This window comes from Lactuca saligna, chromosome 8 (genome assembly GCF_052625555.1).
Source record: "Lactuca saligna cultivar CGN05327 chromosome 8, ASM5262555v1, whole genome shotgun sequence".
In the NCBI taxonomy this organism is placed as follows: domain Eukaryota; kingdom Viridiplantae; phylum Streptophyta; class Magnoliopsida; order Asterales; family Asteraceae; genus Lactuca; species Lactuca saligna.
This window is the reverse complement of record NC_136424.1, coordinates 127,444,261-127,461,993: the sequence shown is the minus strand read 5'-3', so window position 1 is coordinate 127,461,993 and position 17,733 is coordinate 127,444,261. Positions and strand designations below refer to the sequence as shown.

Genomic DNA, 17,733 nt, shown 5'->3' with positions numbered 1-17,733 from the left:
AAATAGTAAAGACCATTTTTGAATATTTTTCTAAATAATATTAAGATAGTTAATTTATAAATTTTAAATGTTCTAAACTAATATTTATTTATTATTTAATTTTCCAAAAATTTTATTTTTACCATTTGGCACAATTTCCAAGCCAAAAAAGGATGTTACATGAGACATATTGGTTAAAATATAATAGAAGATGATCCATACACAAAAAAATTTATATATACGTAACAATTTACGTTTTAAAATGTTGTATTGTATAACTCAATCAAGCATAAAATAGTATATGTGGATAAAAACTGTTGTGTACAAATCACTTCCCAAATATGATAGACACGGCTAATGGAATGGTGGACACCGCTGGAAATAAAAATCTAAATAAATGGGTATAAACACACAACACAATTACAAAAAAGTGGGGAAAAAAAGAAAAAGAAAAAACAAATATTAGTCATAAAATCACCGGAATTGGTTGATAATATTTTGGAACTCTCTTAAACTAGTACGAATTAGGTCAAATAAAGTGACTAAAAAGGTTAGAGCAGAAATGCCTGCACTAATAATAACAAGACCACCAATTTTATCAAGTATCAAGGCCAGCTGTGGCATTGTAGAATTTCTGGATGGAAGAGGTATCCGATTCTCATACCACTTGTTCTCCAAACTTCCTAGAGTTCCGTCTAATCTTATCCTTGCAATTTCTCTCGACACGTCTTCAACAAGCGGCGAACCTTTTTGGAATATCTGAATAAGATACGTGTCAACCATGGGCGTATATGACAATATGAAACACAATTCTAATTCATGTGCTATTAATAAAAATGTAAAGGTATATAAGTTTGGCATATGGTTTAAGAAAAATGTTTTAAAGTGTTATTATGTATATGAAACACTCTTTGCTATAAAGCAAAGAAAACGGAATCTCATGCATAGGTGAAAGGGATGAAGAGGAAGGGGTACTTACAAAGGCAAAACCAGAAGTGAGAGGTTGAGAAGAGACCAAGGCATAATCACCAGGGTACCTGCTAAGAAACATCTTGATGTATGGAATTTCATCAACAATGGCATCAGCCTCACCATCTTTTGATAAAGCATGAGCATAAGCCTCGTATGAGTAGTATGGACGGTGGTTCCAATTTTCAAAGTGCAGATTGTTGACTGTCACTCCTTTCATAAAATCGCCACCATGAAACCCCACAATTCCTCTCTTTGATGCCGATTCAATTGCTCTACAGTCAACACTGTAGTCAAGAATGCACCATAGCTAGCGAACAAGACAACCATCACGATGAACCAGACGAACATTACAAATTTTGCCGGATTGCTCGAAAACCTATCTTCTACAATACAAATGCAAATCACGTTGAGATCTTGACTAAATTAGTATTTCAGAGAGTAAAAGAATGTGTACTTTGAGCAAATAAGATGGTCAATAGGAAGGACATCCGGGATACTGTTCCAAGTGAAACTTCGGAAACTGGATTCATACGTTCAATAGCCCAAACAACAAATGCATTGAAGATAAGAGAAACAATAGCAACTAGCCATAGACGGAAATCCAGCAGCGGCTTCAAGAAGAACCACATACTCATGTCTTTTTTCTTGATTCTTACTAGTGTTCCTACACCCAAATCAGTGTAAGTCGCTGTAAAGTCAACATACTCAGATCTGTTGGCCAAGATTGTTGAATCACCAATTACTGCATCAATTTCCTGTTCAGAAGCAAATTAAGCCATAGACTACAAAATTAGATGTCTTTCCAAGTAATTAATTACTATATGTTTCATGCTAAATTCTCAATTAGAAACAAATATACATATACATACCTCATTGTACACCTTCTGTACAAGATCGTCGATACTCACATTATCAAATGAAATGAACGTGTATGGCACTTCATATGGCAACGCACGAATGCAAGTATAGAATACATCCGCGGAGAACCCAGTGGCAGTTGTAACATTTTTCTCAACATCATGATCTACATCCATGAAGTACTTAAAGTTGTTTATATTTTGAACACCAAATTTTAACCTTTTACTCGGAGTTGCTCGTAACACCCAACCTTTTGGAGCAGTTGTAGACCCTCCGGGCCAGACAACAGCTTCAGAACCTAGACTAGGATATAAACGATCGCCGTTAATATGTGGGTGTGCTCTCTAGATTCCTTGTGAACGTGTCCAATATCCTACTCTCCTCTCACCATTGTCTACCGCATTCATAATCTCATATCCATTGGATATTACTTTTCCTTCACTGAGCTGAAAATCACCACTTATACCCTTAAATCTGATTTTCAAAACTTCATGTAAAAGCATAGAACCATTATGTGGGACTCCAACCTTCTCTACAGATTCCGCAAGTGCCCAAATTGTATCGTATGCCCATAACGCAGGCACAGGCACTTCTTTTGTTATTGAGGTGAAATTACTTCCGTAAAACAAACTGTGCCATTTTGTTGTTAAGCTATGCAGTCTGTCTGATGGTGAAACATACGACCTAAAACCTAGTGCGCCTTGTGTTGACTCAATGACAGTAAAGTTTGTTGATCGCAAGAGGTCAACTGTTTTTTCAGTTAAAATCCATGCATATCCTCCACTAACCATTTCTAACCTTTTTGCATTTAAGATAAGGGTAGACGCTAGTGAAGGTGACACATGTAGGATAATTACAGTTGTGTGGAAAGTCATGATCTTACGCAACTCTTGGGTGATGCTATCATACGTGGCTGAGGCAGAAATGGCACTTCTGTAACTGATACGGATGTTTTTATCTTGCAACGACTCAGCTAGATAAGGTAGGATCTCTCTACCTTCATCGGTGCCTCATGAATAAAGATAACATTCCTCCAATTGAATGATGTCACAAGGGCAGCAATGCTTCTGGCCATATTTTAATAAATAAAAATGAAAATTTTTTGTTGAAAAGTTGGAACGTTACAAGATAGAACGTAAGACAGTTTTTAAAATAATTGGGGTTGGAAGTTGTCTACTTTTCTTCTGTTTCTTTCCTATTCGACTATTTTGATTCTTTGCATCTTCGATCTACTAAGAAGAATGCTATTCACGTAGTGGTGGGTAGTACTTTTTGGTATATTTAGAGGTTTCCAAATGATAAGGTTTTTGCTGGTGGAAAGTTTCAAACAAGAGGAATTTTAGATTTTATGCATGAGTTTCTTTTTATGGTTTACTAATACAAATAAGAACTGCTCTATTACTAATAGAAATAAGAATTGCTCTATTAGTTGTTGGCTGCAATGTCCTTTAAACTCTTTGTAATTTTCTATTCTCTCTAGTTTCTTGTTAGAATTCTTTTATATTAATTTGGTTGTTAAAAAAAATTAATGTTAACCAACAGTGTCGAATTTATTAATGGAAGTGAATGGCATAAACAAACGGGGCGATTTCAAACACAAAAACTCCCCCCCCCCCCCCCCCCCCCCCCACCCCCACCCAAATCAACTTAAGATTTTCTTCAATTTAGAAGATCACCTTCTAAATCAACAATAGCTAAATCAAACCTCTCCATGAAATTGAGAAAAAGTAGCCAAAGTAAAGAGATCAAAAGGGTTAATGTAGAAGTTGCAGCATTGATAATAAAAAGACCACTGAAGCTATCAAGCTTCAAGTCTTTGGGCATTGTGGAATTTCTGGATGGAAGAGATAACTGATTCTTAAACCATTTGTTCTCCAAACTTCCCAGAGTTCCGTCTAGTCTTATCCTCGCGATTTCTCTTGACACTTCTTCAATAAGAGGAGAACCCTTTTGGAAGATCTGAATAAGATATATGTCAACATATATGTGTATGATAGTATGAAACATACTTGTAATTCATGTTCTACTAAGGAAAATGCAAAGTTATGTTTAGAATACCGTTTAAGAAAAATGTTTGAAGTATTTTTAATATATCTAAAATACTAAGCAAAAAATATAGTAAATTTATGGAATGGACAACAAAAAAAGACCCAATTATTTTGTTACGATAATATTGGAAAACAATGCTCGGGTGCAGTTTCCAATACAATCTGGAGTACTAAAATAATAAAGATGTTGCAATATTTACGAACTTAAGAAAAATATCTTGGAAAATACAATTTTATTTATGGAGGCTGTTTACCTTAATTTTCTTTTTAGACAAAATTGCAAAAATAATCCCTATCATATGTTGAAAATTGTCATTTTAATCTAAAAAGTTTTAGAGTTGCAACAACAGTCTAAAATAAGTTTATCGTTGTAATTTGGTCCATTTTTCTTGTAAATACTTAAATTGATGAATTTACCCTTATTTTGTTTTTCATTTTTCTTTTTATACAACAATAAAAAAAAAGTTAAAAAGAAATATAAACACCACCTCAACCCTAACACCTCTCCCCTTCTCTTTTCCAGCTATAAACTTTTCCCCATTCTTCAAATTATTGCCCTCCAGTAAACACCACCACCAATCAAAACCGTCACCACCCATCCCATAACCATTCTCACCGGAAACAACCACCAACATCTGGAACCATGGTGCAGATATGGATCAGTTCGTGGTGATCTTCATCATGATGCAGAGAGACAAAGAAACAACGATCTGGTAACCCTAGCGTCGTCGTTAGCACCATCATCTTAATCAAGCCCTATCGCCGCTATCATCTATTTTCAGGTGATGTAACCCTAACGCCACCATTATATATTTTAAGGTGGAACCACCACCACCACCAACATCTGGAATCACATCGTAGATCAACCTATATAGGTACAAACTCATGTATTTGCACAACTCTAATGGTCATGAGTGTTGGGGGGTGATCGAAATCTCTAACGATGGTCTAGATCTCCAACGAAGGTGAAGGTGACTACCAGCGAAGTGGAAAAGATTAATGGGAAGTGGGTTTACAAACGGTGGTGTCTCAAAAGTGGAGGACAAATCAGATTCGTTGTTTGCAAATAACCGACGATGACAAAACCCTAGTTCTCCAGATCTCGATTCGTTTTCTCTATAGTAGGAATCAATTATATGGAGTCATTCTTGTTTCTAGAAGGGTTTTCCTGATCGAAGGTTGGTGGTGACGTAGATGGTGGGGCTGAAGATGAAAACCCTAATCTGATTGTTCATTGGGTTTGAAAGATTTCCTAATCGGAGGGTTTCTTTAACTATAATGGTTGTATAGACTAACGACAGTGGTGGCATTCATATCTTCTGACAGTGGTGACAGTGGCGTTCATAAGTTTCGACGATTCATCGCCTTCGTTGGAGCCGAAGGTCTGATATAAGAGTGTGTAATGTAAAGAGAGATAGAGGGGAGAGGTGTGATGATGATAATTTTTTTTTTTTTTTTTTTTTTTTTATAGTTATTGTAATATAGAAAAATAAAAAATGAAAATAAAAATGGCAAAGTCGTAATTGAAAAAAAAGATTGAAAACAAACATGACCAAACTCGTAAGAAAATCAAAGTTTTTGACCAATGGTGTAACTCTAAAATATTTTAGACCAAAGTGACAATTTTCGACATACCACATGAATAAGTTTTGCAATTTTTTCCTCCTTTTAACATGTACGTCTTAACTGGAAATATGGAATAAAATCATACATAATCATGTAACAACTAATGACACAAACTTTACAAAGTTTATTGGATACAAAAATTTTAAAATATGGTGCATACGGTTTGTTGAAAATTACCAATTTGGTACAAAAAGTTATCGACTAATACCATTGGTCAAAAACATTGATTTTGTTGTAAGTTTGGTTCATAACATTTTGAAAATATCTAAAATTGACGTCCTTGGTATTTTCTTTTTTCTATTTTTTTATTAATTTTGTATTTTTCAATTAAAAGTCAAACAAAAAATATAAAAAATATAACCTTCCCTCTCCCTCACTCCCACCTATAACCCTCATTCTCTCTCTCACACACACACACACTTAATCTGGAATACTTATCCCTGAAAAATATGAACACAACCATTTTTAGAAAATATTAAAACAACCATTGTCGGAAAACTACAAACTCCACCACCATCAGTCAACACTATCTATATACATAACCACCATAGGTCAACGAAGATTGGAACGAGTTCTGTACCACCACCACAAAGTGAACACCACCAACACCTCCAGGAAAACTACGATCTGAAAACCATGTTTTTCCAGCAAAGACAAACGCAAACTTTCAAAAACCTCCTCGAACAATGTCGATTTAAAAACCCTCCCCCTTTTCTAATCTACGTCGTCGTCATTGGTTTTCAGATCTATGTCAATCTGGCATGTCACCGCCACCATTCATCTTCTTTAGTTGTGTCGTCGCACCACCTGAAAAAGAAAATGAAACCCTAGCATCGTCGTCACCTCGAGATCAATCGACATATCTACAAACCTAAAAACATCAAGTCGTGAGCTAGGGTTTCTTATATACGAAAGCGACGAAGAAATAGACAAAACCTCTGAAGTCGGTGCTGAATAATGCTAAGGTTCTGCCAGAGATCTAAGAGTTTTATGTAGGCGATGGCGAAGAAAAATAGAGATGATGGATACAAAAACAGACGAAGTAAAGGAAGAAAATGGCGGCTATGGCACTAGTTTCCTATAGGGAACGATGGCTTTCGACAGACGACGGTGTTTTCTGGTATAAGGCAGTGGTTTCTGGTGACATAATGGAGTGAGAGAGTGATGGGTATTATGTATGTTAAAGAGATGGTGGGTGGGTGTGGTATTAGATGTGAGTTTATTTTTAATTTTATTTTCTATGTTTTTTAATTAAAAAATTAAAAAAATAAATAAGAGAAAGAGAATCATATTGATACGAACAAATATATCATTATAAAAAGTTTTAAAATTTTCTACACCAAAACCGTAACAAAATAAAGGTTTTGGACCAGTAATATTAGTCCAAAACATTTTGATAAAAAATGTCAATTTTTGATAAGACATTTTTTACAAATTTGTCTTTATTACATACTAGATGTAAAACTCGTGAAAAATAAAATATTAAAATATAAATAATAAGTAACTTTTAAAATAAGGAATTAAGAAATATATTATTTGCATTTTATTATAATATTTATTATATTTAATACTTTACATATAAAAATATAAGATTATGTGGTATTTTAATTTAAAATTTAAAAAAAAAACCACAAATTGACATGTAGATATTTTTTATTTAAAAAATATTACAAAATAACAAGTTTCAAAACTTATTAGTGATTGACATTTGGTAAAATAACTATTTGAGATAATTTTAAAATAATCTAAAAGTTTTGTTTATAGTTAGAATTCCAAAACATCTATAAATGAACAGTAAAATAAGCCACTTCAATTGAAAACATGGTTCAATGGGGCCAAAACATCTATAAATGAACAGTAAAATAAACCACTTCAATTGAAAACATGGTTTACATTGAAAACGGACAAAACCCAATGTGAAACTGGATTAAGATAAAAAAAGTTTAGAAGTAGAAGAGCATATTTATAATTGATTTTGTTTCATGTTGGAGGCGATGGGGGACTCCCACATTCCCAAAATATCTAAATGCTATCTTTTTTTAATGGCTGTCACTCTAATTCTAATAATAAAAATCAATACATTAGCATTCAAAATTTCCCTTGCATTTCCTGAGAACTATTTCCTTGACGAAACTAGGGATGGCAAAAAGTAGGGGTGTCAATTTATGACACGACACGACAAAAATACACGAAACGAAACGAAATCGGGACGAAATCAAAATTTGAATTCGTGTTCGTGTCGTTTTCGTGTCAAGATTAAAAGACACAATGTCGTGTCGTGTCGTGTTCGTGTTCATAAATCGACATGAAATTGACACGATTAAGCATGTGGTTGTCGTGTTTTTCGTGTTTGTCGTTTTTGTCGTGTTATATATCTGTAAGTATGAACGAAATACACTAATAGTTATATAATATTATCTTTGTCGTGTCGTGTCGTGTTGCCGTGTTTTAATTGGTTCGTTTTCGTGTTAATGAAAAAAAACACGACATCGTGTCGTGTCGTGTTCGTGTTATACAAAAACTTGTCGTGTCGTGTCGTGTCAGACAAAAACACGACACGACTGCCCGATTTGACAGCCCTAGCAAAAAGCCCCATACCCAAAGGGGAACCCAAAACCCGCACCCGTTTTGACTGGGGAATTTCCAGGTTGACCGGGGATGGGGACGGGGATGCGGAATACCCGAATAAAAAAAGTGGGGATGAGGATGGGGACGGGTATACCCTTAATCCCCGACCCCGGACCTGCCCCAACAAATATTTATAATATATTTTATAATACATAAAATTTGATCTAAAATTTGATCTAAGTAACCTAACTCATTAGTAACTACTTGGTTGAAATTATACTTTTTGTTTTTTCTTTTATCTAATTTAAACTCGTGTATATATATATTTTTTTCTTTTTGGTTGATATATTTTACCTTAAATATCAATCTGATAATTTTTTTCTACTTGATTTTTCATGTATGTATTTAAATTTGGTATAAAATTTATTTATATATTTTTTGCAATTTATGGGTACTTATATATTATATAAAATCTTTAAATTTATGCTAGTAAAATTGAAATATAGAGTTTTTTCTTATGTAAAAGTTTGCATGTTAAAAGAGAAAAAGAAATCCCTGTCTCCCCGTTGGGGATCCCTAGTCCCCGTTGGGGGTGGGGATGGAGGTTTATTTATATTCCCCGGTGGGGATGAGGATGAGAATGGGGTTTGGAATGAGGATTCGGGGATCGGGATGGGGATTGGGATCCCCTGTGTTCCCGCCCCCGTTGCCATCTCTAGACGAAACTCAACCTTCCTACTTTACTAGTCTAACGTCATAAATTATTATATATATGTAAGTTTATGTAAACTAGTGCAAGTGATGAAGAGGAAGGGGTACTTTACTTACAAAGGCAAAACCAGAAGTGATTGGTTGAGAAGAGACCAAGGCATAGTCACCAGGGTACTTGCTAAGAAACATCTTGATGTATGGAATTTCATCAACAATGGCATCAGCTTCACCATCTTTCGATAAAGCATGAGCATAATCCTCATATGAGTAGTATGCCCTTCGGTAATTATCTTCAAAGTGCAGGTTGCTGACAGTCACTCCTCTCATAAAAGAGCCTCCATGAAACCCCACAATTCCTCCCTTGGACGCTGATTCAAATTGCTCTACTGTCAACAGTGACGTCAGTGTTGCAGTGTAGCTCGTGAACATGACTAGCACTACGAGTAACCAGACAAACATTACAAATTTTGATCGACTCCTCGAGAACTTCTCTCCTACAATACAAACGCAAATTAATCATTGTCAGATCTTTATTAAATTCTATTTCAGAGAGTAAAAATTAACATTTTAGAGAGAAAGAGGGAGATCGAACTTTGAGCAAAGAAGATGGTCAATAGGATGGTCCAGAATACTGTTCCAATTTTCTGATCGGAATTTGGATTCATACGTTCAACAGCCCAAACAACAAAGACAGTGTAGAAAAGAGAAGAAATAGTAGTTATCCATAGACGAAGTTCCATCGGCTGCAAGAAGAACCACTTGTCATTTTTCTTGATTCTTGCTAGTGTTCCTACACCCAAGTCAGTGTAAGTTGCTGTAAAGTCAACATACACAGATCTGTTGGCCAAGATTGTTGAATCACCCACGACTGCATCAATTTCCTGTCCGGAAGCAAATCCATATATATACTACCAAATTAGATGTCTTGATTAATTTCCAAGTAAATCATATATATATATATATATATATATATATATATATGTTTCGATCGTGTTAAATTTGCATTCATGAGAAACAAACATATATATATATATATATATATATATATATATATATATATATATATATATATATATATATATATATATATATATATATATATATATATATATATATATATATATATATATATATATATATATATATATATATATATATATACCTCATTATACACCCTCTGTACAAGATTGTCGTAACTTGCATTCTCAAATACAACGAACGTGTAAGGCACTTGATATGGTAATGCACGAATGCAAGTATTAAATACATCTATGGAGAACCCAGTGGCAGTTGTAACATTGTTCTCAACGTCATGATCTACATCCATGAAGTACTTAAAGTTTTTTATCTTCAACACACCAATTTTTAACCTTTTACTGGAAGTTGCTCGTAACACCCAACCTTTTGGAGCAGTTGTAGACTCTCCGGGCCAGATAATAGCTTCAGAACCTAGACAAGGATATAAACGGTCGCTGTTAATCTGTGGGTGTGCTCTCCTGATTCCTTGTGAATGTTTCCAATATCCTACTCTCCTCTCACCATTGTCGACGGCATTCATAATCTCATATCCATTGGACATTACTTTTCCTTCACTAAGCTGAAAATCACCACTTATGCCCTTAAATCTGATTTTCAAAACTTCATGTAAGAGCATAGAACCATTATGTGGGACTCCAACCTTCTCTACAGACTCGGCAAGTGCCCAAATTATATCGTATGCCCATAAAGCAGGCACAGGCATTTCTTTTCTTACTGAGGTGGAGTTCTTTCTGTGAAAGAAATCGTGCAGCCTGTCTGATGGTGGAACATACGACCTAAAACCTAGTGCCCCTTGCGATGACTCAATGACAGTAAAGTTCGTTGATCGCAAGAGGTCAACTGTTTTTTCAGTTAAAATCCATGCATATCCTTCACTAACCATTCCAAACCTTTTTGCATTTAAGATAAGGGTAGATGCTAGTGAAGGTGACACATGTAGGATAATTACAGTTGTGTGAAAAGTCATGATCTTACGTAACTCTTGGGTGATTTCATCATGGGTGGCTGAGGCAGAAATCGCACATCTGTAACTGATACGGATGTTTTTATCTTGGAATGACTCAGCCAGATACCTTAAGATCTCCATGCCATCATCGGTGTCCTCATGAATAAAGATAACATTCCTCCAATTGAATGATGTCACAAGGGCAGCAATGCTTTTGGCCATAGTGGATTCGTCTTGTTTGATTTGGAACAAGTATGGGTATTCCCTTGAAGACGGACTTGCAAAAGAAAATATAGGAGCTTCAGCTTTATCAGCAGACAAGGACAATAACTTCGATGGAAGATGCGTTTCTGGGCCTATGATAGCTTGCACCTTCGCTTTTTTCAGCAGATTATATACTGCTCACGCAAGTAAAAAGAAACAAAGTTGAAGTAGATTAATATAATTAAACCAAGAAATTAATAAACAAGAGAGCATAATACCAGCTGAAAGAGCTTTATCTGGGTCTCCCTCGGAGTCCCTATTGTGAAGAACTATCCTTGTTTTATAACTGTGGTGAAGAGCATAAAAATCAGATATGGCCATGGTAATGCAACTGTGAATGGACTTCCCCAATGGCGACTCCATATCTAGAATGATTCCCACGCCTATTAATATATCATTATTTATGTTTATGTTTTGGTTTTGTGATGAATTGGAGTGTGCGCATACTGCATGGTTTAAAAAGCACGACAGTATTAGAAGGCAAAGGCTAATCTTGTTGTGCTCGCTGTGAACCATATTTGCTGGTAGTTTCCTGTTATGAACTTCTTGTACATGTATATCATAAGCATATAATTTGCATTAAGCACAAAAAACACTAATATATATAGTCTGTGTGTACTTATAATTGCAAGTTGCAACAATGTAACATTTTGAGCTCTTCAATACATGATAATAAGTTGACCATCAGAACCTTGAAAGGGAATCTGGAAGCAGTCCAAGTCAATCTATTTGTTAAAATCACTCCACTTGATTATTTCTTAAAGCAAGATCTGAAAAGCATTATATAATTAAAGTAATTGTCAAATACTCATCGAGCTCAGTGTTCTTATATAAAATGCCAACTACTGGCATCATTATCCATGGAACCAAAAGGATTTGCAGATTGGTTGAAGCCAAAGAAAGCAAGTTTAATTGAGTAGATTAAGATTTGAACAAACCGATGAGTGTAATGCAGGAAAAGGTGCCCAAGAATTCCTACCTACACAAAGTATTCAAGTGATGAGATAAAAAACAAACCAATGCATTCTGTTTAAGACTAATACATACATCAACAGTAACATTAACATGAATATTTAAAATCAAACATACAGTAATATCAACGTACTTCCAAATTGAACAACATCTTAGCCAACAAAATTTTCTTCTCTATGTCATGCTTCCGCATATAAAGTTATAATTCCTATTTTAGAATTTTCTATCAATTAAAAAGTCAAAGTAATAAACAAAACATTTAAAACTAATCATCACAAGTTGATATTCGTCTTTTAGGGTTATTTCCAATAAAGACCCCATATTTATTGTTTTTTTCGTTTTAAACCACAATGTTAGTTTTTTCCTTAAAAAACCACACATTTTGCAAAAACTTTTTTTTTGTCTTGTAACCGGTTGAGTGGGTACCCAGCAATTGCTTTATCCTTCTTTCCTTTCAAACATTCAACCAATCGACTATAACCTACAATCGAACCACAAAAATGTATTTCTCCGAAAATCAATTCCCCCATTTGATTCCCCTCATCGATTCGTTCATTCGATGCTATCATACCAGTGTAACCTACAATCGAACCAGTCGACTATTCCCTTCCATCAGTGACGGATCCAGCCCGAAAGTCAAGTGAGTGCACAACCGTTGACCGTGAAAATTAAATAAAACAAAGTAATAAAAGTAGAATAACATAAAAATTTACAACTAAATGTCATTTTACAATTGAAATCTACGGGGGCACATAGCTAAGAAACGTTTGATAATATTTTCAGTTCTAACCTTGGAAAATCCTTATCTTTTAACCGCGCAAATTACACAATCATTTAAAAATTCATCCGAAATTCGATTCCACAAATCCGACTTTACAAGCTTCATTGCGGAAAAACATCTCTCCACCGTTGCGGTAGCAACTGGCAAGACCAATGACAACTTCACTAACCGATAAATCAATGGGTAGGAAAGATGTGTATCGGTTTCCACCATCACTTTAGCAAGGTCGGATATACTTTTTAAAGTAGCAAATCTTCCATCTTGTTGCATATGAGAAGGGTAAACCGAAAGTTCATGTAGAATATTCATCCTATCTTTATAGCTAAAATCATGTGCATAAAAATAGATCAACTTCCGTAACTTTGATGGGTCAAAGTCACAAAATGAATCATGTGGATTCAAACATGTCATACAAATAAGCAATTCGGAAGTTACTTCACTAAAACGATCACCAAACTTCTGAATTTGAATATCCAAAACCATGTTAAAACAAAAAAACTCGTAATAATGGCGATTGGAGGTATTGGTATGTTGTCTTCGATTTCTTGGATTAACATAGATATCCTCCATGTTCAACATTTGAATTTCATTATTCTCACAAAAAGAGGTGATGGCCAACATAAGTGAATCAAACCCATCATTTCTCATCTTTTTTAACGTTGCGGTGGTTGATTTCACCAAACTTATGGCATTCACGATATATTGATCCTTTCTTTGTAGAGATTGTGACAATATGTTTGTAATCCCTAAAATTTGCAACATCAACTGTAAATGGAACACAAAATCAAATGATCAAAAATATATTCGAAGACCACTTGCTTGACGTTGACTAAAACTATTAAGGCCTTCATCTTCAACATATTCAAGCACATCAATAACATATGAAAACAAACCAACTAAACGCGATAGAGTTTTGTAATGAAAATTCCAACGTGTATCTTCGACTCTAGTAAGAGAAAGCTCTTGGTTTAATCCACTTCCGGTTTCAATTTCACCACGGCCGATGGACTCTTCCGGTTTATCTTTTTGACTTTCACGCATCATATCTATCCGTTTACAAGAAGCACACACAACATTCATTAGAACAACTACCATATCAAAAAAAGTCTCCAACATCGTGATGTTTTTTTGCAACCGCCACAACAACTAGTTGAAGTTGGTGAGCAAAACAATGAACATAATAAGCAGAGGAATTTTCTCTTATGAACACGCGGTTGAGAAGGTCCTTTAATTAAATTTTTTCTTCTTATTTCATCTCTTTGATTTGGGTGATAATGTGAAAACTTTTTTCTATCATCCGGATCTCAAGAAATTTCAATCATATCATCTTCAATCGAGACTGATGAAATAGAGCTACGTTGGAGAATTTCATTAGAAACGTTTCCGGACGAATATGCTTCATTTGGTGATGGTTTTCTTTTCAAATATCTTAACATTTTCTTTGTTAAATAATCAATGACCTGTAGATAGCAAATTTAAAACATAAATTATTAGAATTGTAGCTCAAAATATTTTAAACAGAATGTAAATAACCATTTGTTTTTGTCATATATGAGTTAATATGTTTAAACAGATAAGCTCAATTACAATAGTTTATATATATAATCTATTTGATATTACTTCACCTGTTTCCAATCCATATATACGAATATGAGTCAATTTTTCCTTATAGTTAATATATTTGATACTCATAATCGTGCATCCTAATTTTTTATAACTAAAATATTCTCGTAAATAATCAAAGAATTAATATTTTTAACAATCCCAAAGAACTTTTATTACAATATAATACAATCCAAAGAACCTCTCATAACTTTTTTTTTCTCTCTGTATATGAACACCCAAAAAAACTAACAAAGTTCAACATTTCCCTAAATCCCAAAGAATCAACATATGTAAAACAATCTAACAGAATCAATTTCCAAGAATCAACATATTTAACCAAACAAATCATACCAAGGACGATTGACTCACGAACTTCCGGTTGTTGGGGGCGGGCTTCCCAGTTGTCTTTGACCCTCCGAGTTTCCGACAGCTTCTTCTTAAGGAACCGAAGGCTACCTAGGTTAAAATCAGAGGGAAAATGAAGAAAAATGGAGGTAGGTTTAAATCAGAGAGAAAATGGAGGTTCTTGATATGTTAGGGATTAGGGGATTTTAGAAGAGAGAGGAAGCGTGAGTAAAACAAAAGGTTGCTACAATTTTAACCAAGGGGGGACCATTTCTTAAAAAAAAAATTAAAAAATTAACAGGTGGGGTCCACTTTCAAGTGGGGCCATACACCCCACTAACCAAAGCTTACCTCCGCCACTACCTTCCATTCGTTCAGTGTTTCGTCTGTGAGGTTGCCGACTTCAAGAACCTCAGTATTGATCTTCAACCCTCAAAATCCATATTTCTGGTACATGTCATAAATGGCAATTACTATCAAGCGATTAAGCAATATTATTAACTCCTCAAAATCCATTTTCAACCCCATTTCTCGGAAATCAAATATTCAAGTGTCGCAAGCTTCATCACCAGAGAAATCCAGAAATGTCGCAAGGTTCGTCTGCCGGCGTAACCGGAAACATAACATCCGGTAAGTTAAAACCATTGTTGTTTAGGAAATTCAAGAAGAATTGCTTGGTTGTTCATGTAGGATCATACGCATTTCAGGTGGTAATGTTCATGTAAGATCAGGAGGTATTATTGGAGCCAATGTTACAATTGGTCAATCCACAAAGAGAGGTTCACCTTTAAACAATTCAATACATATCAGTTGAAACTTTTGAGCCACTAAGATGCAACTGCTATGTTTCATCAGTTTAAACAATTCAAAGAAGAATATGTAATCAAGCAATGTTACTTGGACTTGGGTTTGTTTCCGGGAAGAGAGGATAGCGACTACAATGCTTATGGACATGTGGTTCTATTTATATAAGGATGATGAAGAGGGATTAGCCACCATAAACCACCTCTTTGAACTCTCCTGCAAAAATCCCGCAACTTTGTTGCCAATCAGGTACTTGGCTTCTAATTTCACTTCTACATAAATAAATTACCCTTATGCACAAAGAGTCGTTTGTTCATATGCTTTTTATTTGATTGCAGGAAACATTCGCTTGTGATTGCCAACTATTGTGAGGACAAAGCTCTTGTGCAACATGATTTAATGAGAACACTCTGCCTTCGATTGTATCGGCGCTATCTGAACATCTTGGTGATTGGAGAGGAAAACCTCTTTAGTGGCGTGAAACTGTCTCCGGCCACCGATCGATTCCTCTGATTGGTAATACCACTGTATGTGAACTTTTACGTTGCTTCCTTTGGCGTCCGATTCGAGCTTCTCCACTTTTGCTACATACGACAGCTTCCGATCATCCAGTCAATTGGGGGAATTGATTTGGAGAGAAATTCAATTTTATTGATGAATGGACGATACAATCGATTGGTGTAATTGTTTAGAGGAAAGTAGGATACAACGATTGTTGGGTACCTACTCAACCGGTTACAAGACAAAAAAAAAAAAAAAAAAAAAAAAAAAAAAAAAACAAGTTTTTGCAAAATGTGTGGTTTTTTAAGGAAAAAAAAACCTTCTTGGTTTAAAACGAAAAAAACAATAAATATGGGGTCGTTATTGGAAATAACCCGGTCTTTTATAGCATTTCAAGAAGGGATTTCATATCAATAAATAATTCCTAATTAAATACTGATTTTATACAAATATTTTATAGTAGTAAATATAGCTTACAAATTAATTAACATACTTCCAACTTAAACAAAACATTAAAACTATTGATTACCTCGAGGCTTCTTTTAAAACTAACCATTCCTATTTTTTATCAATTAAAAGTTCAAAGTAATGAACGAAATATTCAAAGCTAAGTTCGTAGCACAAGTTGGCAGCAGAAAAATAATTAAAACAATAAACCCAAAAACTGATGTTTAGGGCACAGAGCAAATGTAAACCCATCTTGCTCCTAAAAAGTTTCTATATTTTTCTTCATATATCAGCTAACCTGTATGAATAATCACCTTATCCTACCATCACATACTTGGTTTAATCCATAGGAACAGCTTCATAATCGAACATTAAAATGGTTAAAGAAAATAATTATATCATTGTAACTAGAATGCTTATTTCACATTCCAATTTGTTAACATCCAGAATTCCACAATTTAACTAATTTTTCGATACAGAACGTATTAGCAATTACATAACTTTAAACACATTTTGTTCAAACAACTAATGCTCCTTTTCTTTTTCAATATATTATAAACTAAAGAAAGCTACACAACAGCATTAACATCTTTTGCTAAGTATATTTCAAAATCCCATTATTTGGAATATACAAATTGCAGGTACCATGGTTTTAATTAATAACTCGAAAATAAAGAGATCTCTTTCAACAATAAGTTACAATATTTATAAAAACATCATCAAAGACTTCATGTCATATATATTACGTAAGGTATGGTATAACCTTTCAGTGGATTGCCCTTCAGTATTCTGCACTCTACCTCCAGACTCAGTCAGATGTCACTCCTTCATCCATCAATCCTTTAAAGGATATAATAGTATATTTATTAGCCACAGATGACATACAATATTTAAAACAAAGAAACATAAGAAAAACAATATCTTTTAACCATAAATATTATTTCCCACCTTGAGAACTCCAAGGGTCACCAAACAAATCAAATGGATTTGCAGAATCCTGCTCATCCCTTTAAAAATGTCAAAATAAAGTATATAGGGAAAAAAATTAAATTAAGTACAAAGTTTAAACAATTATACCCAATGGAAACACGAGAACTTTCCCGATTTAATCTCAGCAAGTTGCTCATAGTTAACCACGTACTAATTTTAAACAAACAACAAAGTATAAACAAATAAATAAAAAACATGAAGATAAACCAACCTAAAGCAAGACATAAACTTACACCTGAATCAAATATAAAAGACTCAGAAACAACTTTTTTTGAGTT

At 34.3% G+C, this 17,733-nt stretch overlaps 1 protein-coding gene, 1 long non-coding RNA gene and 1 pseudogene across 3 annotated transcripts; all 3 read right to left on the bottom strand.

Annotated features, from left to right (window-relative positions):
* Nucleotides 1-307: 307 nt before the first annotated feature.
* Nucleotides 308-2,884, bottom strand: LOC145010086 (glutamate receptor 1.4-like; annotated as a pseudogene). The gene is made up of 5 exons (XR_013663863.1): nucleotides 1,821-2,884; nucleotides 1,406-1,706; nucleotides 959-1,334; nucleotides 458-738; nucleotides 308-368 (listed from the first exon to the last, which is right to left on the bottom strand). The product of XR_013663863.1 is annotated as a glutamate receptor 1.4-like (transcript).
* A 584-nt stretch (nucleotides 2,885-3,468) lies between these two features.
* On the bottom strand, nucleotides 3,469-11,331 carry LOC145010085 (glutamate receptor 1.2-like). The gene is made up of 5 exons (XM_078968672.1): nucleotides 11,229-11,331; nucleotides 9,925-11,144; nucleotides 9,355-9,643; nucleotides 8,880-9,256; nucleotides 3,469-3,768 (listed from the first exon to the last, which is right to left on the bottom strand). Exons 1-5 carry the CDS (start codon nucleotides 11,329-11,331, stop codon nucleotides 3,469-3,471), a joined length of 2,289 nt encoding a protein of 762 aa, XP_078824798.1.
* A 1,337-nt stretch (nucleotides 11,332-12,668) lies between these two features.
* Nucleotides 12,669-15,859, bottom strand: LOC145011576 (uncharacterized). The gene is made up of 2 exons (XR_013664164.1): nucleotides 14,720-15,859; nucleotides 12,669-14,223 (listed from the first exon to the last, which is right to left on the bottom strand). It is a non-coding gene; the product is annotated as an uncharacterized LOC145011576 (long non-coding RNA).
* Nucleotides 15,860-17,733: the final 1,874 nt, after the last annotated feature.